This window comes from Panthera uncia, chromosome A2, assembly GCF_023721935.1.
Source record: "Panthera uncia isolate 11264 chromosome A2, Puncia_PCG_1.0, whole genome shotgun sequence".
Lineage (NCBI taxonomy): Eukaryota > Metazoa > Chordata > Mammalia > Carnivora > Felidae > Panthera > Panthera uncia.
Genome location: NC_064816.1, coordinates 151,509,696 through 151,529,958, shown reverse-complemented (window position 1 = coordinate 151,529,958; position 20,263 = coordinate 151,509,696). Strand labels below are relative to the sequence as shown.

Sequence of the window (20,263 nt, the reverse complement as noted above, 5' to 3'; positions counted from 1 at the left end):
CCACTGATTTATGCAGCTGTATTTATATTAGTGGCTTTTGTTGTTTTAATTTGCATTTTCATGATGCAAGTGCTGATAAGCTGCTTTTCACATGTATATGTGACAATCTGTATGATCTATGTCTAATCATTTAACCACAATTCTATCACTTTGCTTTTATTTTTCTTACTGATTTGTAGAAGCTCTTTTGTATATTAGAGATACTGGCTTTTATCTTTTAAGAATGTTTGTAAACATTTTCTGGAAATCTGTCACTTGTCCTTTAAAATTGAAAGCACTTCAGTGATCCCTACATTTACAGAATCTTTTCATAAAAAATTTTAAATTGTTCTGCAGTCAAATTTACCAACGACTTTCATTACGACTCGATATTTCAAGAGTTACTAACAAGAAGGCCTAAGAAAACAGCTTCTCTGGATTGTGAAAGCTGAAGGTAATGTACATATTCTACCATTCCATCCAAAAAGGTGGGGAAGAAAACAGTCAACATGTCTGCAGATTTTAAAGGCAGTATTTCATGAAATAAAATACAGGAAAAATTGAATTATCAAAAAAATTATCCAACTGTAGTAACAATATACTACAACATGATGAAATGACCGTTTTTTCCCTCATCAATTTAAGATACCTTATCATATATAATTTTCCACGTAACTATTATCTGGACTATGTGTTGATGCATTTATCTATCCCTGCATCAATACCACACCATCTTAAAGGCTATAGCACTGAGGTATTCTGGTTCCATCATTCACTAGCCACAAGACCTCAGTAAACTTCTTTAAACCTCAGTTTCTACTTTGCAGTGTTGTTTTCAGAATTAAATAAAGGACAGAAGTAAATAAATCTTCTAGCCCCATGCCTCACATAAAAATAGGCATTCATAACAAAAAACCATAAAATACCTAGGAAAAAACCTAACCAAAGAAGTGAAAACTCTATACACTGAAAACTATAGACAGCTTATGAAAGAAACTGAAGAAGACACACAAAAAAAAGGAAAAATATTCCATGCTCCTGGATTGGAAGAACAAACTTGTTTTTAAGAGTTTATTTTTTTAAAAAAGTTTATTTTTTTTTAATGTTTATTTTTATTTTTGAGAGAGAGAGACAGAGTGTAAGGCATTGTTAAAATGCTGATGCTACCCAAAGCAATCTACATATTCAGCGCGATGCCTATCAAAGTAACACCAGCATTCTTCACAGAGCTAGAACAAATCATCCTAAAATTTGTATGGAACCAGAAAAGACCCCAAATAGCCAAAGCAATCTTGAAAAGAAAACCAAAGCTGGAGGCATCACAATTCTGAACTTCAAGATGTATTACAAAGCTATAATCATCAAGACAGTATGGTACTGCCACAAAAACAGACTCAGATCAGTGGAACAGAATAGAGAACCCAGAAATGGACCCACAAACGTATGGCCAACTAATCTTTAACAAAGCAGGAAAGAATAACCAATGGAATAAGGACAGTCTCTTCAGCAAATGGTGCTGGGAAAACTGGACAACGACATGCAGAAGAATGAACCTGGACCACTTTCTTACACCACACACACACACAGGAGAAAAAAAAAAAAAAAAACTCAAAATGGATGAAAGACTTAAAGCCATCAAAATCCTGAAGGAGAAAGCAGACAAAAACCTCTTTGACCTCAGCCGCAGCAACTTCCTACTCAACACGTCTCTGGAGGCAAGGGAAACAAAGGCAAAAATGAACTACTGGGACCGCATCAAAATAAAAAGCTTCTGTACAGCAAAGGAAACAACCAGCAAAACTAAAAGGCAACCGATGGAATGGGAGATTATATTTGCAAATGACATATCAGATAAATGGTTACTATCCAAAATCTATAAAGAACTTATCAAACTCAACACCCAAAAAACAAATAATCCATAAGAAATGGGCCAAAGACATGAACATTTTCCAAAGAAGACATCCAGATGGCTAACAGACACATGAAAAAATGTTCAACATCACTCATCATCAGGGAAATACAAACCAAAACCACAATGAGATACCACCTCACACCTGTCAGAATGGCTAACATTAACAACTCAGGCAACAACAGATGCTGGCAAAGATGCGGAGAAAGAGGATCTCTTTTGCATTGTTGGTGGGAATGCAAGCTGGTGCAGCCACTCTGGAAAACAGTATGGAGGTTCCTCAGAAAATTAAAAATAGAACTACCCTACGACCCAGCAATTGCACTATTAGATATTTATCCAAGGGATACAGGTGTGCTGTTTCAAAGGGGCACATGCACCCCAAAGATTATAGCAGTGCTACTGACCATAGCCAAAGTATGGAAAGAGCCCCAATGTCCCTCGACGGATGAATGGATAAAGAAGATGTGGTATATATATACAATGGAGTATTACTTGGCAATCAAACAGAATGAAATCTTGCCATTTGCAACTATGTGGATGGAACTGGAGGGTATTATGCTAAGCGAAATCAGTCAGAGAAAGAAAAATATAATATGACTTCACTTATATGAGGAATTTAAGATATAGAACAGACTAACATAAGGGAAGGGAAGCAAAAATAACATAAAAACAGGGAGGGAGACAAAACATAAGAGACTCTTTAAAATATAGAGAACAAACAGAGGGTTGCTGGAGGGGTGGTGGGAGGGGGGATGGGCTAAATGGATAATGGGCAGTAAGGAATCTACTCCTGAAATCATTGTTGCACTATATGTTAACTAACTTGGATGTAAATCAAAAAATAAGTTAATTAATAAAATAAATAGGCATTCATAAATGATTGCTATTAATATCAGCATAATGCAGGATGAAATTAGACTATAGGCAAAAGTTGATGATAATAATAAGATAACTATGCATTTTAAAAATACAACAAACTGCTACTCTTTTAATGTTTCCCTGTGTGTTCAAGCTCCAGGGGAACTAGTCCCCGTGGGGAGATCAGTCAGATTCTGGTAGATGTTCTGTTCTCCTAGCTAACATGTGAAAAGAGGAAGGAACAAAGATTAGCTTATACAAGGCTCTCTGGAAAGAGACACTGGGTCAGTAACAAAGACAAGTGGCACTTCACTGAGATTCCCATAGGAAGGCGCTAAGCTAGTCATTCACGGTTGCTTAGCAACATGTAAATGTACAAGAAAAAAGCAAAGTAAAGGCATCACAAAATCAGGCATATCTTACTCTCTCACCTACTCATTTATTATTTCTACACTGTGCATTGGTCAAAGAGAAACAGAATATAAGGCTGACCTCCAAAAATGAGATGGCCAGATAGTGAAGGAAATACAGCTCAAACATCAGTATTAAAATGTAGTAGGTAGCCCAGAGATAAATGTACAGACAAAAATCCATGTGCTTAGGGCTGGGTCCAGGTGCAAGAGAATTATTCCGTTCAGTGTATCAAGTATTTATAAGTGCTTCAAGGAACACATAGAAAAGTGTAAGGCAGCCATGCTTTCAAAAACTTTAAAACATACTGGGGAGACGGGGTGCCTGGGTGGCTCAGTCAGTTAAGTGGCCAATTTCAGCTCATGTAATGATCTCAAGGTTCATGAATTCGAGCCCTATGTCAGGCTCAGAGCCTGAAGCCTGCTTCAGATTCTGTGTCTCCCTCTCTCTCTCTGCCCCTCCCCGGCTCGCTCACTTTCTCTCTCAAAACAAAATACACATTAAAAAGTAATTTTTAATATACTAGGGAGTATAAAATATGAATACAGATCATACCACCACAGAACAGAATTCATGTCACAACTGAGTAATATGTCCTCAAAGGTCAGAGAGATCAAAACCTGGGAGGTAGTAAACCAGAAAAGCTTCCCGGAAGAGAAGTCATTGGAATTAACCTTTAAAGGTTAAATAGGGGGAAAAAATTAAATAGGATTTTCACAGGTAGATGTGGGGATAAGAGATCACCTTTCAGTACATCAGGGAGGGAACTCCAGGTATGTTGGAAACAATGAAAATCTCGATTTTTCGACAAAACAGAATTCTCGTAGAATCAACACAAAGGAAGATAAAATTATTGCCATATTGTGGAGGTCCGTGAATGCCAGGTTTGGGGACCCTGTGCTTCATGTCTAGGCACTGAGAGGCGGTGAGTGTGGGTGGAAATGGTTAATTATGCCTTCAAGAGATGAATCTGGCAATGGTAGTTTTGACTGGGATGGGGGGGAAGGGAGAGTGTAATGGACCAAGAGGTGAAGAGGAAATTTTAGCAGCGCAGGTGAGAGAGGAGGACAGTCTAATCAATAATAGAATCCATGGGAATGGGAAGGAAGGGACAGATAATAGAGACTTTGCAGAAGTAGCAACTGGAGATAAGCTGCTGATTAGACTCAAGGGCTCAGCAGAGATGGGGAGAGAAAATTATCTCAGAGGTGGTAAGCCTGGTGTACTGGACATAAATAATAGAAAAAATAGATCCAGCTGAGCAGTAGAGGGGGCTGGTGGGGGGGGTGGGGAAGGAAGACGAAGAGGAGAGAAAGGACATCCACTGTGGACTTGCTAAGTTTGAAATGTTCATGGTACTATCCGGTGGTTAAGGGTCCAATTTCAGCTCATGTCATGATCTCATGGTTCATGAGTTCAAGCCCTGTGTCAGGCTCTGCGCTGAGCTTGGAGAACCTGTTTGGGATCCATTCTCTCTCTCTTTCTCTCTCTCTCTCTCTCTCTCTCTCTCTCAAAATAAATAAACCTTAAAAATCAAATAAAGCCAATAGAGGGAAGGCTAGGGACCTTACTTTGAATGGTTCAAGAGGTAACTGAGCTTAAGGAAGGTTTAAAAAGATCTATGGAAGGCAGAAAAGCAGCCTGCATTCTTCACCAAACCAAACCCAAGTCTTTTCTTCTTAAATCTTGTCATATAGCTATAGATGAACCTTCCCAAGTCAAAAATTTCAGAAGGTCCCAATATCAGCATAAACAAAAGTCACATCTGGGTTCATGGACCTTAACATTTATGAAACAGACTAACAGAATAGGCCACTGTGGAGAACATAAGCAATATATAAAGCATGACCCCCTAACTTTCACAGGGATCTCCAAAGGTCATCTGCAAACATACAAATCCTAGATAACACATACTGCCAAACACAGGCACAACCAGACCCACGCTCTGTGAAGAGAGTTCAGACATGAGAAACTCTTGCACAGAAGGAGGAAGACTTCACTGCAGTAGATGGCTGGAAAACAGTTAAGTGATGAAAGAAAAGAGAAAGGAAAAGGAAAAGGAAAGGAAAGAAAGAAAAGAAAAAAGAAAAAAGAAAAGGAAAGAAAAGAAAAGAAAAGAAAAGAAAAGAAAAGAAAAAAGAAGAGGGAGGAGGAAGAAAAGGAAAGAAAAAAGACAAGGAAAGAAAAGAAAAGAAAAGAAAAGACAAGACAAGGAAAGAAAAGAAAAGAAAAGAAAAGGTGGTTTACAGCATGAAGCCAGAGGAAAACTGAGGTTCCAGATATCTTCTCCAGTCTGACTCAACAGATAAAAATTGAATGGTGCATCAGGATCCTCGCATCCAGTCTCCAGAAGGATAATTTTACCCTCCAAGAGACCGATCACAGGGAAAGTAAAAGTTTCCTGACTCTAGCCACATCAAGCCCCACAGGGAACACAGCTGCCTTGGCCACAGACTTGCTGGGTTGTACATCAGTGACGCTACCCCATTATCTCAGGACCTTCGATCCCACCTTGAAATCCTATTTCATAGAAGTCATTCTCCTCGTGAAACGTAGCAGAGAGGAAAGGAACATTAAAAGTGGCAAAGGGATTTAAAGAAGCCATGTCCCATTGCACCATGCCCTCTGCCTTAGTGTCTCTGAGGTTTTTCATCAATTACAACTCACGATGCCCAGCACCCTGCACAGCAGCCCCTCTCCACCACACCTCTCGGCCGGGGGTTGCTCAAGTGCAGTGATGGGGACTGCTGAGCACAGATAAATCACTGCCTGCCACACCCAGTAGCTAGGGTCCCAAAATGGAAAAACACCTGCAGCATTGAGCACCAGTGACAGAAAACAGGAGGTGGAGAGGACGGAAAAGGACATGAGAGCCAGGAGAACCTGGTTGTGCACCTGGGCCCTGGGCTCACAAAAGCCACATTGGACAGGCAGACCTTCTTAGTGTGTCTTTCCAGAGACATGACCAAACCATGTCGAAAAGGAAGACAGCAGTAACGACTGTCCAGCTAACAAGTTTTAAACAGAAGAAGTAGAATTTCTCATATGGTCTCACGGTATTCTCAATGGCATTCCCAGATTGCAACCTTCTCCTTACAAAGTACTGTTACAAGCTCTGGTTGCCTATGAAAATAAGATGGTGCTCAAGTTGGAGAGCCCTACAGCATCCATGCAACCAACCCAGACACCTTCTATTTTAGCCAGAGGAAGATGGGGAGGGTGAAGGTTGCAATTTTCATGCAATGGAAGACACTGAGCTAGGTAGGTGGAGAATCGTAAGATGGCCAGTCCCGCCAGAAGGCTAGGAACTGCAGTACAAGGTTGGATGGGAAGGCCTCTGGATACAGGAAAATATAAATGGTCCTCCTCATCACACCCACTGCAGACAGAGGCAAGAGGCCCCCAGGCTGACTAATAATTTATCACAAGGTAACAGTGTTCTCTGTAGCAACCACTCCACGTCCAGAGCTGCAGTGATGAAGCCATTGCTCACTGCTGCCACCAGGCACAAAAATAATAAAACGATAGCCAAGATGATGGCTCTCTTATCAGTCACTGGAGATCCTGGAATCATGTCATCTCCATTCATCTCTCCTGTGCACTAGATGGGTCCCAAGACTTCGAGGTCTATTCCTGTTGGGTGGTTCTGGAAGCTCCTACATCATGTTTACCCCTCTAGCTGCCCCCAAGTGTAGAGGACACAGGTTATCTCTTGAGGGTAAAGAGGTTTCTTCTTCTCAAAACAGATGCAAATATTGCTAAGGCTCAGTGTCAAAAGTCCCCCTGCCTGCCCCTGAACTTGCCTGCCCCTCTTCTGCCCACTCTCTGCCCATGTCAACACTGGCATGAACACTATATCAGGCAGGCACTTGCATTTAGCATCCCTTACACAGAAAGTTCTACTTCTCTAAGCTAACACCTAACGACCATCAGAGCTCACATCCATCAACTGGCTGTTCATTCCAGGCATTTTTCTAAATGTTTTCCATCGTGCTAGTTCCCACTGTGACCCTATGAAGTAGGTGCTTTCGGAATACCCTCCCGACAGACCAAAAAATGAGCTAAACCTCTACCAAAAGAGGTCCAAGTCCTAGAACTTGTGGTGAACATCAGTATCAAAAAGAACATAGCAGACAATTATATACTATCAGGCAGGTGACTTTTTTGTTACAACATTTTATAATGTGACCTTTAAAGTGGCATTTCATGAGAGAACCCCTACCAGGATAGCAATGAAACGAATGGGATGTGGCAGAAAGAATCCTGGATAAGGCACCAAGGCAGGAACTGGTACAAGCCCCCCCACCCCACCATGAGTTACTGAGTATGGTGTTAACCCCTCTGAGCCTCAATTTCACCATCTGTAAGATGCAAAAAGTGTCATCTATTCTTTTTTTTTGTTTTTTTTTTTTAATTTTTTTTAACGTTTATTTATTTTTGAGACAGAGAGAGACAGAGTATGAACAGGGGAGGAGCAGAGAGAGAGGGAGACACAGAACCTGAAACAGGCTCCAGGCTCTGAGCTGTCAGCACAGAGCCCGACGCGGGGCTCAAACTCACGGACCGTGAGATCATGACCTGAGCCGAAGTCGGACACTTAACCAACCAAGCCACCCAGGCGCCCCTTTTTTGTTTTTTTTTAAAGTAAAGCTCTACACCCAACATGGGGCTCAAACACATGACCCCAAGATCAAGAGTTGCACGCTCTTCCAACTGAGCCAGCCAGGTGCCCCAAGTATCATCTGTTCTTTTTTTTTAATTTTTTAATGTTTTTATTCATTTTTGAGAGACAGAGAAAGACAGAGAATGAGTGGGGGAGGGGCAGAGACAGAGGGAGACACAGAATCCAAAGCAGGCTCTAGGCTCTGAGCTGTCAGCACAGAGCCTGACGCAGGGCTCAAATCCACAAACCGCAAGATCGTGACCTGAGCCAAAGTTGGACACTTAACTGACTGAACCACCCAGGAGCCACAAGTATCATCTGTTCTAACTCAAGATTGAACAAGAATCTATGACTAGAATCTCAGTTTTTAGAGTGAAATAAAACATGAAAATAATTTTATACAAGAAAGAAATGAGGCCTCAAAGTATAGATTAAGAGTCTCAGCTAAGGTCATAGTTACATGGAGGAAAGACCGAGACCCAAGCTGATTCTAAGACCAGGGATCTCTGCCACAGTTAGAACACATTCTTGACTCTGATCTCCTTCATCCCCAGCTGAAGTCAGAGACCAGATTTTGAGTCTTGTCACAATCACTATCTGTGGCTCTTCAGTCTAGTCATTTAACATTTCTGAAGCCCTCTTTCTTCACCTATAAAATATATGGATCACAAATACATGTGGATATATCTCTCTACTATAAATCTGCACCAGCACAAGACAGAATTAGGGTGATGATGACAACTGTTATTACAATAACTACCTGTCATTCCATCCATCCTGTGGAGGGACAAGTAGTCCAAGGAAAGGTCAGGAGAGCATCAGGGATGCAGCAGAGGTCAGAGCACCAAATCTTGGACCATCTACTTTGGCCAGAGGAAGGCAGAATAAGCAAAGATTATATTTTTCATAGGAATGATTTCAAAGAGTAAAAAAACAAAAAAAACAACAAAACAAACAAACAAAAAACACCCAGCAATTAAGGGAGTACTTACTTATCCAGGTGAATTTTAGCTGATTAATGTGTCTACAGGGAGACAGGCAAGCAGAAATAGTTTGGGGTCATATATGGCAGTATGTATTGAAGGCTCAGGGTCAAGTAACATGAACCTGTGGGAGTATTTTATAGTGCACCCCTCTTCTGGCCAGCACCGTGTCCTTCCAGTTCCATGCACAGAACCCTACAAAGGGAGACTAGAATGCAGAAAACACATCTCTTTCCACTTTCCAGTCCACCTGGGACAAAGACACAGGTGGAAATCTCCTTCCAACACAGAGCCCTTGCTATGGTGAATACTAGGTTCCCGGAAAAAGGAGAGATGGGGAACTAAGGTATTTTGTTCACCCTGCCCTTCTGTGAAGATGCAAATGTTCAGGAGATAAAATTCCCAACTGCTCTCTTCGTTAGCCTTATTCCCCTGGCTGACATTTGGCCATTGCCTATTGGACCTTGGAGCAATGGGGCAAACTTTGAGTTCACAGCTCCGGAGTCTGGCCAGCCACAAACCTCTCAGTATGGAATCTCATCCTTCCCACCCACCACCTCCATCTTTGATAGCTTATACTATGGGAAGGACGTGTGCTAACCTTCAATTCACTCGACAACAATTCATGAGGCATCTCCTATGTCATAAGGACCCTGTGAAAGGCACTGGAGCTACAACAGTAAACTAGGTACCCGCCCTCAAAGTGTTTTCATGTACCAGTCATCAACCACAACACTAACTGGCCACATCTTATTGCAGATTAAGTTAATCCAAATAGGTAAATAATCGTTTGTATATAAATATGCAGTGTTTTATGGTGATTCTTTTGTTGTTTGTGCTTTTTGGTTTCATTCGTTGCAATTTATTTTCCCACATTCAAATTTATCTTCTAAGGTGGAAGCCAAATCTGAGAATTTGCAAGTTTTCACAGCTGGTCTTTGTATGTGTCATCATGGGGGTGGTACGGGCAGGAATCCCGAGTACATTCTCTACGTGGGAAACACGTACCTCAGGACTCTGACAGGGATGAAAAGGGAGGATTCCCAGGCTGCAGTTGGAAATGTTACACGGCCTCCTATTCCCACCCCAAGAATTCGAAGAGCTCAGCAGCAGCAGCAGCAGCAGCAGAGGCTTCACTGCGGGACAACAAAGACGCCGTCTTGTATGTTGTAAAGGAGATGTGAGTCAGTGAAGGAGGTAGAGCTACCGTTATGTCTCAGGAATAATCTGGTAAGTCTGACTATGGCTAAGGGAATGGTGGCCTACCAGGATGAAAAGGCAGGCCGGGAAGAGTTCACAGAAACCCTCAAAAATCAGGATGAGCTACTGGGTTGTGTTTTTGGTCAAGATGGGAGCCACCAAATGTTTGGGGGACTCTTCAGAGCTAAAAGCTAGGAGAGGGAGGCTAAGAACATCAACCAATCAAGAAGTCCTGAGATAAGCCCACGAGACCTGGCCTAACTCAAAGGGCTATGAACATGTTACAGGACATGGGAGTTGCACCACCATTCCCTCCCCACCCAAGACATTCAGTAAAGTTCTGGAGCTCTGCACGGGGAAAGGCAGTCTTCCAGATGCTTCCAGGTGAGTAGAAGGGATGGCAGAGACAGACACCCCTGATGCTCTTGCCTTCACTGCCCCTACCCAACCCTTTTCTAGTTTTTTGGTCTCCATACATTTCTAAAGCAAATTCCATCAGCCAAAAAAAAGTTTATGAGCATGCATCCAAGCATATGTGCCTTTATTTAATTACTTGCATGTACTACTTTACTAATACATTCTGTATATCATAAAATATACACACAAAAAAAAAAACAGGAACTAAAAGGATGAAATAAAAGTAAATGCAAATTAGAGAGTTGCCCCACTTTTCTCTGCACATTCAGTGGATCATTGTGCACACAACTCAGAGAGGCAAACACCCAATGTGGAGACTACCATGCTAGGCACTGGCATTCAGGACCCACCTCCTGGGTGAAGAGAGAGGAAAGGCAGGATTATCAAAATTAAGAACTACAGCAAATTTATTTTGTTTTCCTTCTCTGTCTTCTGTTGGCCAAAACCTAAAAGCATTTCCACATCAGACAATTCCTTTTAATTAAACATTTAGCAAACACACAAAATCATGGGCAGGGCCTAGAATGGCACAAAACTCATATATACCCTCAGCCTTTCATGGGACCACATTGAAAAGGCTGGGTGGAATCAGTCATAAGCAGGGCACAAAAGAAGGGAATGGCCAAGAATGGCAGACAAAGGAAAGAAGGAAGTTCCAGATGGGCCAAATTACTGGGCTGGAGTGGAGAGACCGAGCTGACAGCAGAGCAGTAATAAAGGAGGGCAGTGGTGTGTGGGATGGTGTGGGACAATCTATGCCACCATTAAAAAACACTTCAGGTTGACCACAGAGATAACCGACAACCATTACAGGTCTCTGTAAAGAGGTACAGACCAAAATGATGCTTGGAAAAATCTGTTATGGCTGCTCATACAGAAGGTACGAGAGGTCTGTGAGGCAATGAGGCCACCATCCCAGCCCACAGGGGTTTCGGACCCAAACTGGGGACCTGGAGCAGTGCAGGAACAAAACAGGGTACAAAAAAAGCTAATGCAGCATGGAAGGAACAGGAAAGTAAGAAGGAAATGAAAAGAGAAAAGGACAGTGCCCAAACTTTGGGGGTTCTAGCCACTTACAGGCTTATCTACTGGTAGTGGTAATTGATACTGATAACTTGAGATAAACCCGCCTTTGTCCAGAGCTCTCCAAAGCCTGGTCCTCAGGGCCTTTCTCAGCTTGGGGCTGCTTAGCATCAGGATGCTGGAGTGCAGACAGATACCTGTGTAGGTCACCACTTCCCAGGCCCAGCACCAGTGACCCTGGAAGGTTGCGATTTTCATAGTAACGACAATCAGGGACAGAAAATATGATGTATAGAAGACAAGGAAGAAGGAAAGTGACTTCAGGGCCACGATGTGAGCCTGGGTGCTGGGATCACATGGACCCAGTCTATGATCCCTCATCTGCCCCAAGTGCCGATGCAGGGAGCACATGAGCAAAAGCGTGGACGCCAAGAACAGAAGGAATGGGATCATGGGATCAACCACATAAGCATTGCATGAGGATGAAAAAAGCGCCAATAGCTCTGTAGTCTATCAGCCAGGGTCCTGTTTCCTTGGGAATTCTGGGAGGCAGTCACCTGCACAGGAAATATAGTCCCAATGGTTGATGAGATGACCACCAGACCAGCCATGAGCAGGGAACCCAGCAGCAGCCTGGGCACTGACTGAGAAATCCTCCACCTCAGCCAGGAGAAGACAGGGTGGGGGAAGATGGAGGTCTTTACACAGAAGACAGCAAGCCAGGCGGTGAGCCAGGAAGAGAGAGTATTGAAGAAGCTCCAGAGGATGCTGAAATAGTCCATTATGGAACGAAAATCAAAGAAGGTGAAGAGGTTGTTCAGGATGGCCACCCATGCAGGCAGAACCGGGAGGCGGCCAAGGAGGCCACAATCATGTCACTCGCGGGCAGCAACCGGCATCGCACCCACTCCCTGCCCAGCACAGTAACCATGAAGCCATTCTGCAACATTGCAGCCAGTGACTCCAGGAAGAAGATGACCGTGAAGATCAATGCAGGTGAGGGCATCCTCTCCAGGAGGTTCTGATCAAACTGGGATGCATCCACAGGGAAAAACGGCTTCTCTGGCCAAGCCACCCTATTGAGACCAGGGATCCAGAGAGCTCTCTCCTTGGATTCATGCAAAAGCCTACCTGCCAGCAAACACCTCCAGTCCCCCAGGATTTGAAAAGAGGATCCCTGTGATCTCTCTTGGCGTAAGAATCACTCCCAGCTCAATGACTCCCTGTGTCTATTTGCCTAACCTGTATTTGCCTGTTCCTTACCAGAGTCCAAGGCAGGGAGATATTAACAGAAGAGAGGCTCCAGGGGTGATTGAAAATACTCATACTTTGTACTTTATTTCTTAACCATACTGTTTCTTTCCTAACTTTTCCTTAAAAGATGCTCTAATCCTTGTTTGGCTCCCCCAACCAAAACTTCCTGGACCCTTCATGTCCCTGTTTGGTATTTTATTCAGTAGCCTGTACACATTACATTAAGGCCCAAATCTTGAATGGGTGGAGTAAGAAGTTCTTCATATGCACAAGCACCAGGAAAAGGCTCATTTTCTCTTCCACTGACTGTTCATGCTGCCCAGAATTTCACTGGAGGCTCTATTTTGAAGTTTGAGGAGTCTCCAGTTAAAATGTGACCTTCCCCGACATGTTAGCATCAAATCTGTTAGCCATTAATGTCTTAGCTTCAATGTGCTCGGCAAACCAAAATTAACTCTTTTCCAAAGAAGGTAAGTCGTGAGAAGAAGAGAAAGAGAAGGGAAACTGGGAGAGCAGATCCTGAACAGACACAACAGGAGGCAGGGAAGCAAGAGTCCGGATGACAAAAGGAGCTCAGAATGAGCCCACTGGGTGGGGATTTGGTGGGGAGGGGACAATAAGAGAATAACAAGCAACCTGTTAGGAACACCTTGCCATTTACAAGGTGGTTGCACACATTACATTTTGTCTCCACCACCAACCACACAGGGACACTGGTTCAGATCAGGGAGCAATGAAGAAGAAACCAACTAAGGTGGGTTTTAAAGGGGCAAGAATGCTTAGGAACACGAAAAAGAAAAGAGCCAAGGGAGGGAAGGTGCCTGGGTGGCTCAGTTGGTTACCTGTCCGGCTTTGGTTCAGGTCATGATCTCGCAGTGAGTTCGAGCCCCGTGTCGGGCTCTGTGCTGACAGCTCAGAGCCTGGAGCCTGCTTTGGATTCTGTGTCTCTCCCTCTCTCTGCCCCTCCCATGCTCATGTTCTGTCTCTGTCTCTCAACAATAAATAAATATTAAAAAAAGTTTTTTTTTAAAGAAAAAAGAAAAGAGCCAAGGGGAAAGAAGGAAGAGAGGAGGGTAGAAGGAAGCAGAGGTGCAAGTAGAGGAAGAGGGAAAGGAGTCTCCCCTTCCAATATCAAAGGTCCTGGAGCCATGGTCCTCCCCAAGGCCACTCACAATTGACATGGTCTCACTTCAAGACTCCACAGTGAGAGGTCTACTGTGAAAGATGAAAGACAGTAACGGCGAAGATAAACATTTACAGAGACCTCAGGGAAAAGAGGTTTGGCTCCGTCTCAAATATGGCATTTACTTGAAGGGCTGCTTCCATTTTCTCAAAATATCGCCACAGAACAGATAATCCACTCTGATCAATGGTTGTGCAACACGGCTTCAGTGACTTGATTTAGTTCTTTGCGTGTTTTTCCCCAGGCTTCTCCTTGAAGACGGCAGCCCTGAATGGCTCCTGCACGTTTCACAATATTGTGGCTCTTCTTGGAATCCTCTGGTGAAAGGCCGGCTTCATGATGTCATCAAGAATCAAGTTGAGGCCATGGCACACACGCCCTGCTGGGATCACGTGTAACCGAGTGTCCCCAGCGTGCTCACAGTCAACCTCAGGACTTCCCCAGTCATCAAAGCAGATCCTGTGCCAGAACTGGTTTTTCTCAGGACGCTTCCCTTTCTACGGTTGATGGCACTACAAGGTGACGTTCTCTCTTGTTTACACACTCCTCTGCAAGCAGGTGGAGAGGGTGCCTTTCCTTCCACTGGCACCCCTTCATCCACCTCTCAGGGCTCCACAAGATGCATCCTAGAGAGGTCCCGCGTCCCATGCAGAGTCGGCCTCCAAAGGAGTCGGCCTCCACAAGCAAGACAACTCTTTTCATTGTTTTTGAGAGTCTTTCCGATGTGCAACCCCAGTCGAAATATGAGGTGTTTCTCACCAGTTTGGATCACATTTCTGTTTTCTAAAGGTGTCTCTTGCCTGAAAATAAAACTGATGAATCCTTTTCTGTAGCACAATTGGCAAAAAAACTTTAGCATGATGCCTGAGTCCCCTGTGAAATTATGCTGGTGTCAACACATAATGGCAGGACGATTCTGAAGAGACCTATTTCCACTTCCTTCATTTTGACTCGACACTAGTATTGTTTTGGCTTCTGTTCATTAGGGAGGGGTTTTTTTTATTTTTTCTTATTACGTTAAAAAATGCGCTGAGTCACCTTACTGACACGTGAAAATACATATTTCATTTAACAGCATTTGTCAATCTTGGTGTCCATTCCCCACTGGACCTTTGAGTGACCTGCGGTGTGCAAATACTTCCAGATTCTTCCATGGTTTCGACAGGTAATTCATGGCCTGTGCCAGGGAAAGGTGGAGCAGGAAGGAAATAACAATGTTTTTAAAGGCTAGACTGTGCATAAACACAAAGATAAATCAAGCACGAATTTAATCATGATTTCCATGCATAATAAACTCCCAATAGTTTTCTGGCCCCACAGGCCCCTTCTCACTCATTCAGTCAGGTAAATATTCTTCAGTGAAACATTGAATCTAGTGGCAATCCAGTGTAAAGCGGAATCTTAGCTTTCTAAAAGTAAATCTGAGAGCTTACATCTTCAATTATCAAAATGTGAAAAAATAATTAAATATTGCTTAATTTTCAGGTAAATTTATGCACTTTCCTCAGAAAACAAAAAAAAATAGCATTTTAAAGCTATTTTTATAAAAAAGTTCACCTAGGGGCACCTGGGTGGCTCAGTTGGTTGAGCATCCGGCTTCGGCTCAGGTCATGATCTCGCGGTGAGTTCAAGCCCCGCGTCAGGCTCTGTGCTGACAGCTCAGAGCCTGGAGCCTGCTTCAGATTCTGTCTTTCTCTCTCTCTCTCTCTCTCTCTCTCTCTCTCTTTCTGCCCCTCTCCCACTCACACTCTGTCTCTCTCTCCTTCAAAAATAAATAAACATAAAAAAAAAAAAAAGCCTGCAAGGAGGTTCAGAGTCCAATTTTATTCAAGTTCAAAAAATCTTAGAATAGTCTTTTTTTTCTCTGACATGCACCATTTGAGCAATGAGGAGCAATAAAATTAATCTCTAAAGGGATAAATCAATGCTCTTCCATAATGCCATAAACTTCACTCAAATGTCCAACATCTGCTAGAGGGATAGATATGCTCAATTCCTCAATCAGAGGTTTGCAAACCATGCCTTGCAGGGCGTTCTCATGGTAGAGAAGGGGCAAGATGAGAACTGAGAAGTGCAGCCACAGGCTCTCACCTCCACTTCCAACAGAGCAGCTTTACCTATATCTAGTTCATAGATGTACACACACACACACACACACACACACACACAAGTTCTGTGTGAGATCTCAGTTAAAGACAGGCCTCCAGGGGTGCCCGGGTGGCTCAGCCAGTTAAGCATCAGACTTCGACTCAGGTCATGATTTTGTGGCTTGCTGCTGTCAGCACAGAACCTGCTTTGGATCCTCTGTGCCCCACCCCTCTCTCTGCCCCTTCCCCACTGCTTCTCTCTCTCTCAAAATAAATAAACTTAAACAAATAATAAGATAGGACTCCACTACAAAAAGCAAATTTGGAGCTGATGTCCTAGATCAAAGGTCATCAAGAGGAAAAGACATTAAATCCCTGCATCTTCTTTCACCCCTCCCCAAACTCTTCTAAGTTGACTGTACAGAGATTTTTAGAAACTACTTTTCAAGTCTTCAATCTATATTAACACAATGAGGGGAGGAAAAAAAAAAAAAAAAACAACACTGGAAAGTAGATGGAGGAGTAGCCAAAAACGTAGCAGATCTGAGAAAACCAAATCCTATGTAAACAGAAGGAAAAGTCAAGAACTAACCTGACTTTTACTCAGGATTTTCAGTACCAGGTGCCTCTGGAGAAAAACTGCTAAGCACTGGTTGTAAGTCAGTTTAAGATTCAGATTCCCAGATCACTTCTCCCCTTTTGCATAACTGGGCAACCACTCCTCCCCAGCCCTAGGGAAAGACTGGAGGTTATTCTCCAGAAAGGACAAAACAGGATCTTCTGGGTGAACACCAAACACATCTGAGGCAAGGGTGCACTGAAAACAGACACCATCAGCTAAACAAACATTCTTCCCTCCCTTGGCTTCCAGAACACCACCACCCGGGCCTTCCGATTCCAGGCGATTCCAGGCACAAAATGAGTGTAGACTTTTCTAAGAATCCAAGCATTCCAAGAGGACGATCTAAAGACACTGATAATCAGAGATTCCTCAAATAATTAGCCCAGCCACTCACTCTACAGTGAAGCCTGGAGCAAACAAGTTCCATTCACAAGTTCACAGTCTCTACTCAGCCCTTCCATTCACTCAGCTTGAGTCTGCAGTATCCGAGAAAAGGTGGGGGATAAGACAAAAATAAAGCAACAGAAAAGCTATTTGTGGGGAAACCATCAATGCATGGAGGAAAAAAACATTTCCTCCCCAAAATCCATATTCTCAGAGAGTTCAGAGACTCCAACACAACCATACAATATAACAAGATGTTATTAAAAGGAAATATTAAATATTTTTTTAATTTTTAAAATTGCTCTCAAATAAAAAACATGATATCTGAAATTAAAAACTCAGTATGAGAGGGGTGCCTGCATGGCTCAGTCAGCTAAGCGTCCGACTTCGGCTCAGGTCATGATCTCACGACTCGTGAGTTCAAGCCCCAAAACAGGCTCTCTGGTGTTAGTGCAAAGCCCGCTTCGGATCCTCTGTCCCCTCTCTCCCTGCCCCTCCCCCACTCACACTCTGTCTCTCTTTCTCTCCCTCAAAAATAAACATTCAAAAAATTTTTTTAAAAAACTCAATATAAGAGATGAAGATAAGGGGCACCTGGGTGGCTCAGTCGGTTAAGCGTCCAACTCTTAGTATCAGCTCAGGCCGTGATCTCTGAGTCCGGAGATGAAGCTCTGTGTCCAGCTCAGGACCGAGCACTGAGCGTGGAGCCTGCTTGGGATTCTCTCTCTCTCTCTCTCTCTCTCTCTCTCTCTCTGTCTGTCTGTCTCTGTCTCTCTCCCTCTGCTCCTCCCCCACTCACGCACCCTCTCTCTCTCTCTCCAAATCAGTAAGTAAACATTAAATATAAAAAAGTGGAAGATAAAATTTATAAAATATCTTAGAAAGCAGAGCCAAAAAAAAAAAAAAAACTGTAGGTGAAAAACAAAGAGAATGCTAATCCAGGATACCCAGTATCCAACTAACAGAGATTCCAAAAGGAGAGAAAGAATAAATGGAAGGGAAAACCCTGTCAACAAAATAACCGTGAAGAAAAATTCCCGGAACTACAGGACATAAGCTTTCCTATTAAAAGGGCCCTCCAAGTATCTGGGTCACCATAAAGTTTCAGAAGACCGAACATAAAGAGAAGAGCTGGGGCACCTGGGAGGTTCGGTCGGATGAGCGGACGACTCTTGGTTTTGGCTCAGGTCATCATCTCGTGGGTTTGAGAGTTCCAGCTCCAAGGTGGGCTCCACGCTGACAGTGTGGAGTCTGCTTGGGATTCTCTCTTCCTCTCTCTCTGTCCCTCTCCCACTCACTCTCTCTAACTAAAAAAAAAAAAAAACTTAAAAAATATTTTTAAAAAATAATAAAAACAAAACAAAGAGAAGATCCTAGAAGCTTCTCAGGAGGGCAAGAAGTAAGGAAGACACCACTTTCAAAATATTAGCAATTCGAGTATTTTTTAGACTTTTAAAAGGTAACTTTGGAAGCTAGAAGGCACTGCAACAATCATCTCTAACCTAGAACTTCCTATCTGGACACTCAAGTACAAGGAAAAAATAAGGACTTTTCAGATAAGCAAAGTCTCACACAGTTTACTTTCTGTGTAATCCTTCCCTGGGAACCACTCCTCCGAAGCTAGAGGGTATCACGATAAAGGAAGGCATGGAGTACAGACGATAAAGGTCCAGGAAGGGACACAGGCCTAGGGGGTCCCCAGGACAACTAACTGGAAGGGCTGACCTCAGGGGGAAAGGAGGTGCACCAAACATCAGGGGCAATTCCAAACTGGAACAAAATGAGAGGCCCCACGAGAGACGCTCTCAGGCAAATAAAATCTTAGACTACTAAACGTTTCCAAAATTGCTGAGAAGGATTTAGACCACCGATGAAAAGTCTGAAAGCTAAAAGCAAATGTAATGAGGCAATTATTAACTCAACAGAAAACAAAAGTTTGTAGGGAAAGGGGCACCTGGGTGGCTCAGTTGGCTGAGCGTCCGACTTCGGCTCAGGTCATGATCTCGCAGTTGGTGAGTTCGAGCCCCGTGTCAGGCTCTGTGCTGAAAGCTCAGGGCCTGGAGCCTGCTTCGGATTCTGTGTCTCCCTCTCTCTCTGCCCCTACCCTGCTCACGCTCTGTCTCTCCCTCCCTCTCAAAAATAAATAAACATAAAAATTTTTTTAAAAAGTTTGTAGGGAAAGAAAAAGTAATTGTGGAATCCACAGGTCCGCCATGAATAGCATTTACCTCGTCATTTAAAAGAAAACTTGTTTCTCTACGCACAGCAGACACCAAATTGGGGGTGGAGGTTGGGGGGGTTCTCATACCACAATTCTCCAATTCTCCAGACATCAACTGGGTGCCTACAATTCAATTCCAACACTACTTACTCAAAGTTCATGCAGACCCACAGGTTAAGGGCTCAGTCCCAAGACCACACCCCACTTCAGATGCCAGTCTCAAGCCTCAGGTTGTCACTCGTACATCTGACCAACCAGCCCTAAATTGGAGTTTCCCACACATCCTCCTCAGGTTCAATAACTTGATTTAGGATATCACAAAACTCAGAAATACTTTCTTATATTTACTCATTTATTACAAATGATTTAGATGAATGGCCAGATGAAAATATATATAGGGTGAGACCCAGAAGAGTTCCAAGTGCAGGAATTTCTCTGTCTCTGTGGAGCTGGGGTTCACTACCTGGCATCTGGGTGTGTTCACCAACCAAGGAGCTCTCAGAAACTCCTTGATTAGGGTTTTTATGGTGGTTTGGTTATGGAGGTACAACTGATTAGATCACGGACCACCAGTGATTGACTCAGTCTCCAGAGGTTTGAGGTGGGGCTGCAAGTGCCAACGTTGTAGAGGAGTCTGGGTCTTTCTGGCACCAGCTCCATATTCTGAAGGTAGGGGCTGCCAGCCAACAGTCTTGTCATTTGCATCAAAAGAACATTCCGATCGCTCCTGAGATTCCAAGGGTCTTAGAAGCTCTTGCTCAGGAACTGGGGTCAAAGACTATATGTTGGAACAAAAGATGCTCCTAGCACCCCTACACTCAGGAAATTACAAGGGTTTTAGTAGGTCTGTGTCAGAAACCAGAGGCAGGGACCAAATGTGTATTTCTTATTATGTGACAGTCATAACACTTCAAATACTGAACATCGATTTAGCCAACACTGCAATAAAACTACATTGAAAAGTGAGACGGAAAAGGTCTGCCATGGAAACAGGGTGAAGAAGAACTATGTTTTCATGTTCTATAGTGGAAAGTATGCCCGAGATTGAGAAATCAAAAGTAGCAGT

The 20,263-nt window shown here is 43.3% G+C and overlaps 1 protein-coding gene and 1 long non-coding RNA gene across 2 annotated transcripts in view; both read right to left on the bottom strand.

Moving 5' to 3' along the window:
• Positions 1-5,390: 5,390 nt before the first annotated feature.
• Positions 5,391-6,749, bottom strand: TAS2R60 (taste 2 receptor member 60). The gene is given in 6 exon segments (XM_049642011.1): positions 5,391-6,081; positions 6,084-6,131; positions 6,134-6,292; positions 6,295-6,324; positions 6,327-6,539; positions 6,542-6,749. Coding segments are annotated over 6 exon segments (927 nt in total). The 3' UTR covers positions 5,391-5,812.
• A 7,236-nt stretch (positions 6,750-13,985) lies between these two features.
• Positions 13,986-20,263, bottom strand: part of LOC125930266 (uncharacterized) — a 31,970-nt gene continuing 25,692 nt past the window's right edge. Inside the window, exon 3 of the long non-coding RNA XR_007460120.1 lies at positions 13,986-15,060. This is a non-coding gene — a long non-coding RNA (uncharacterized LOC125930266). The remainder of the gene's footprint in view (positions 15,061-20,263) is intronic.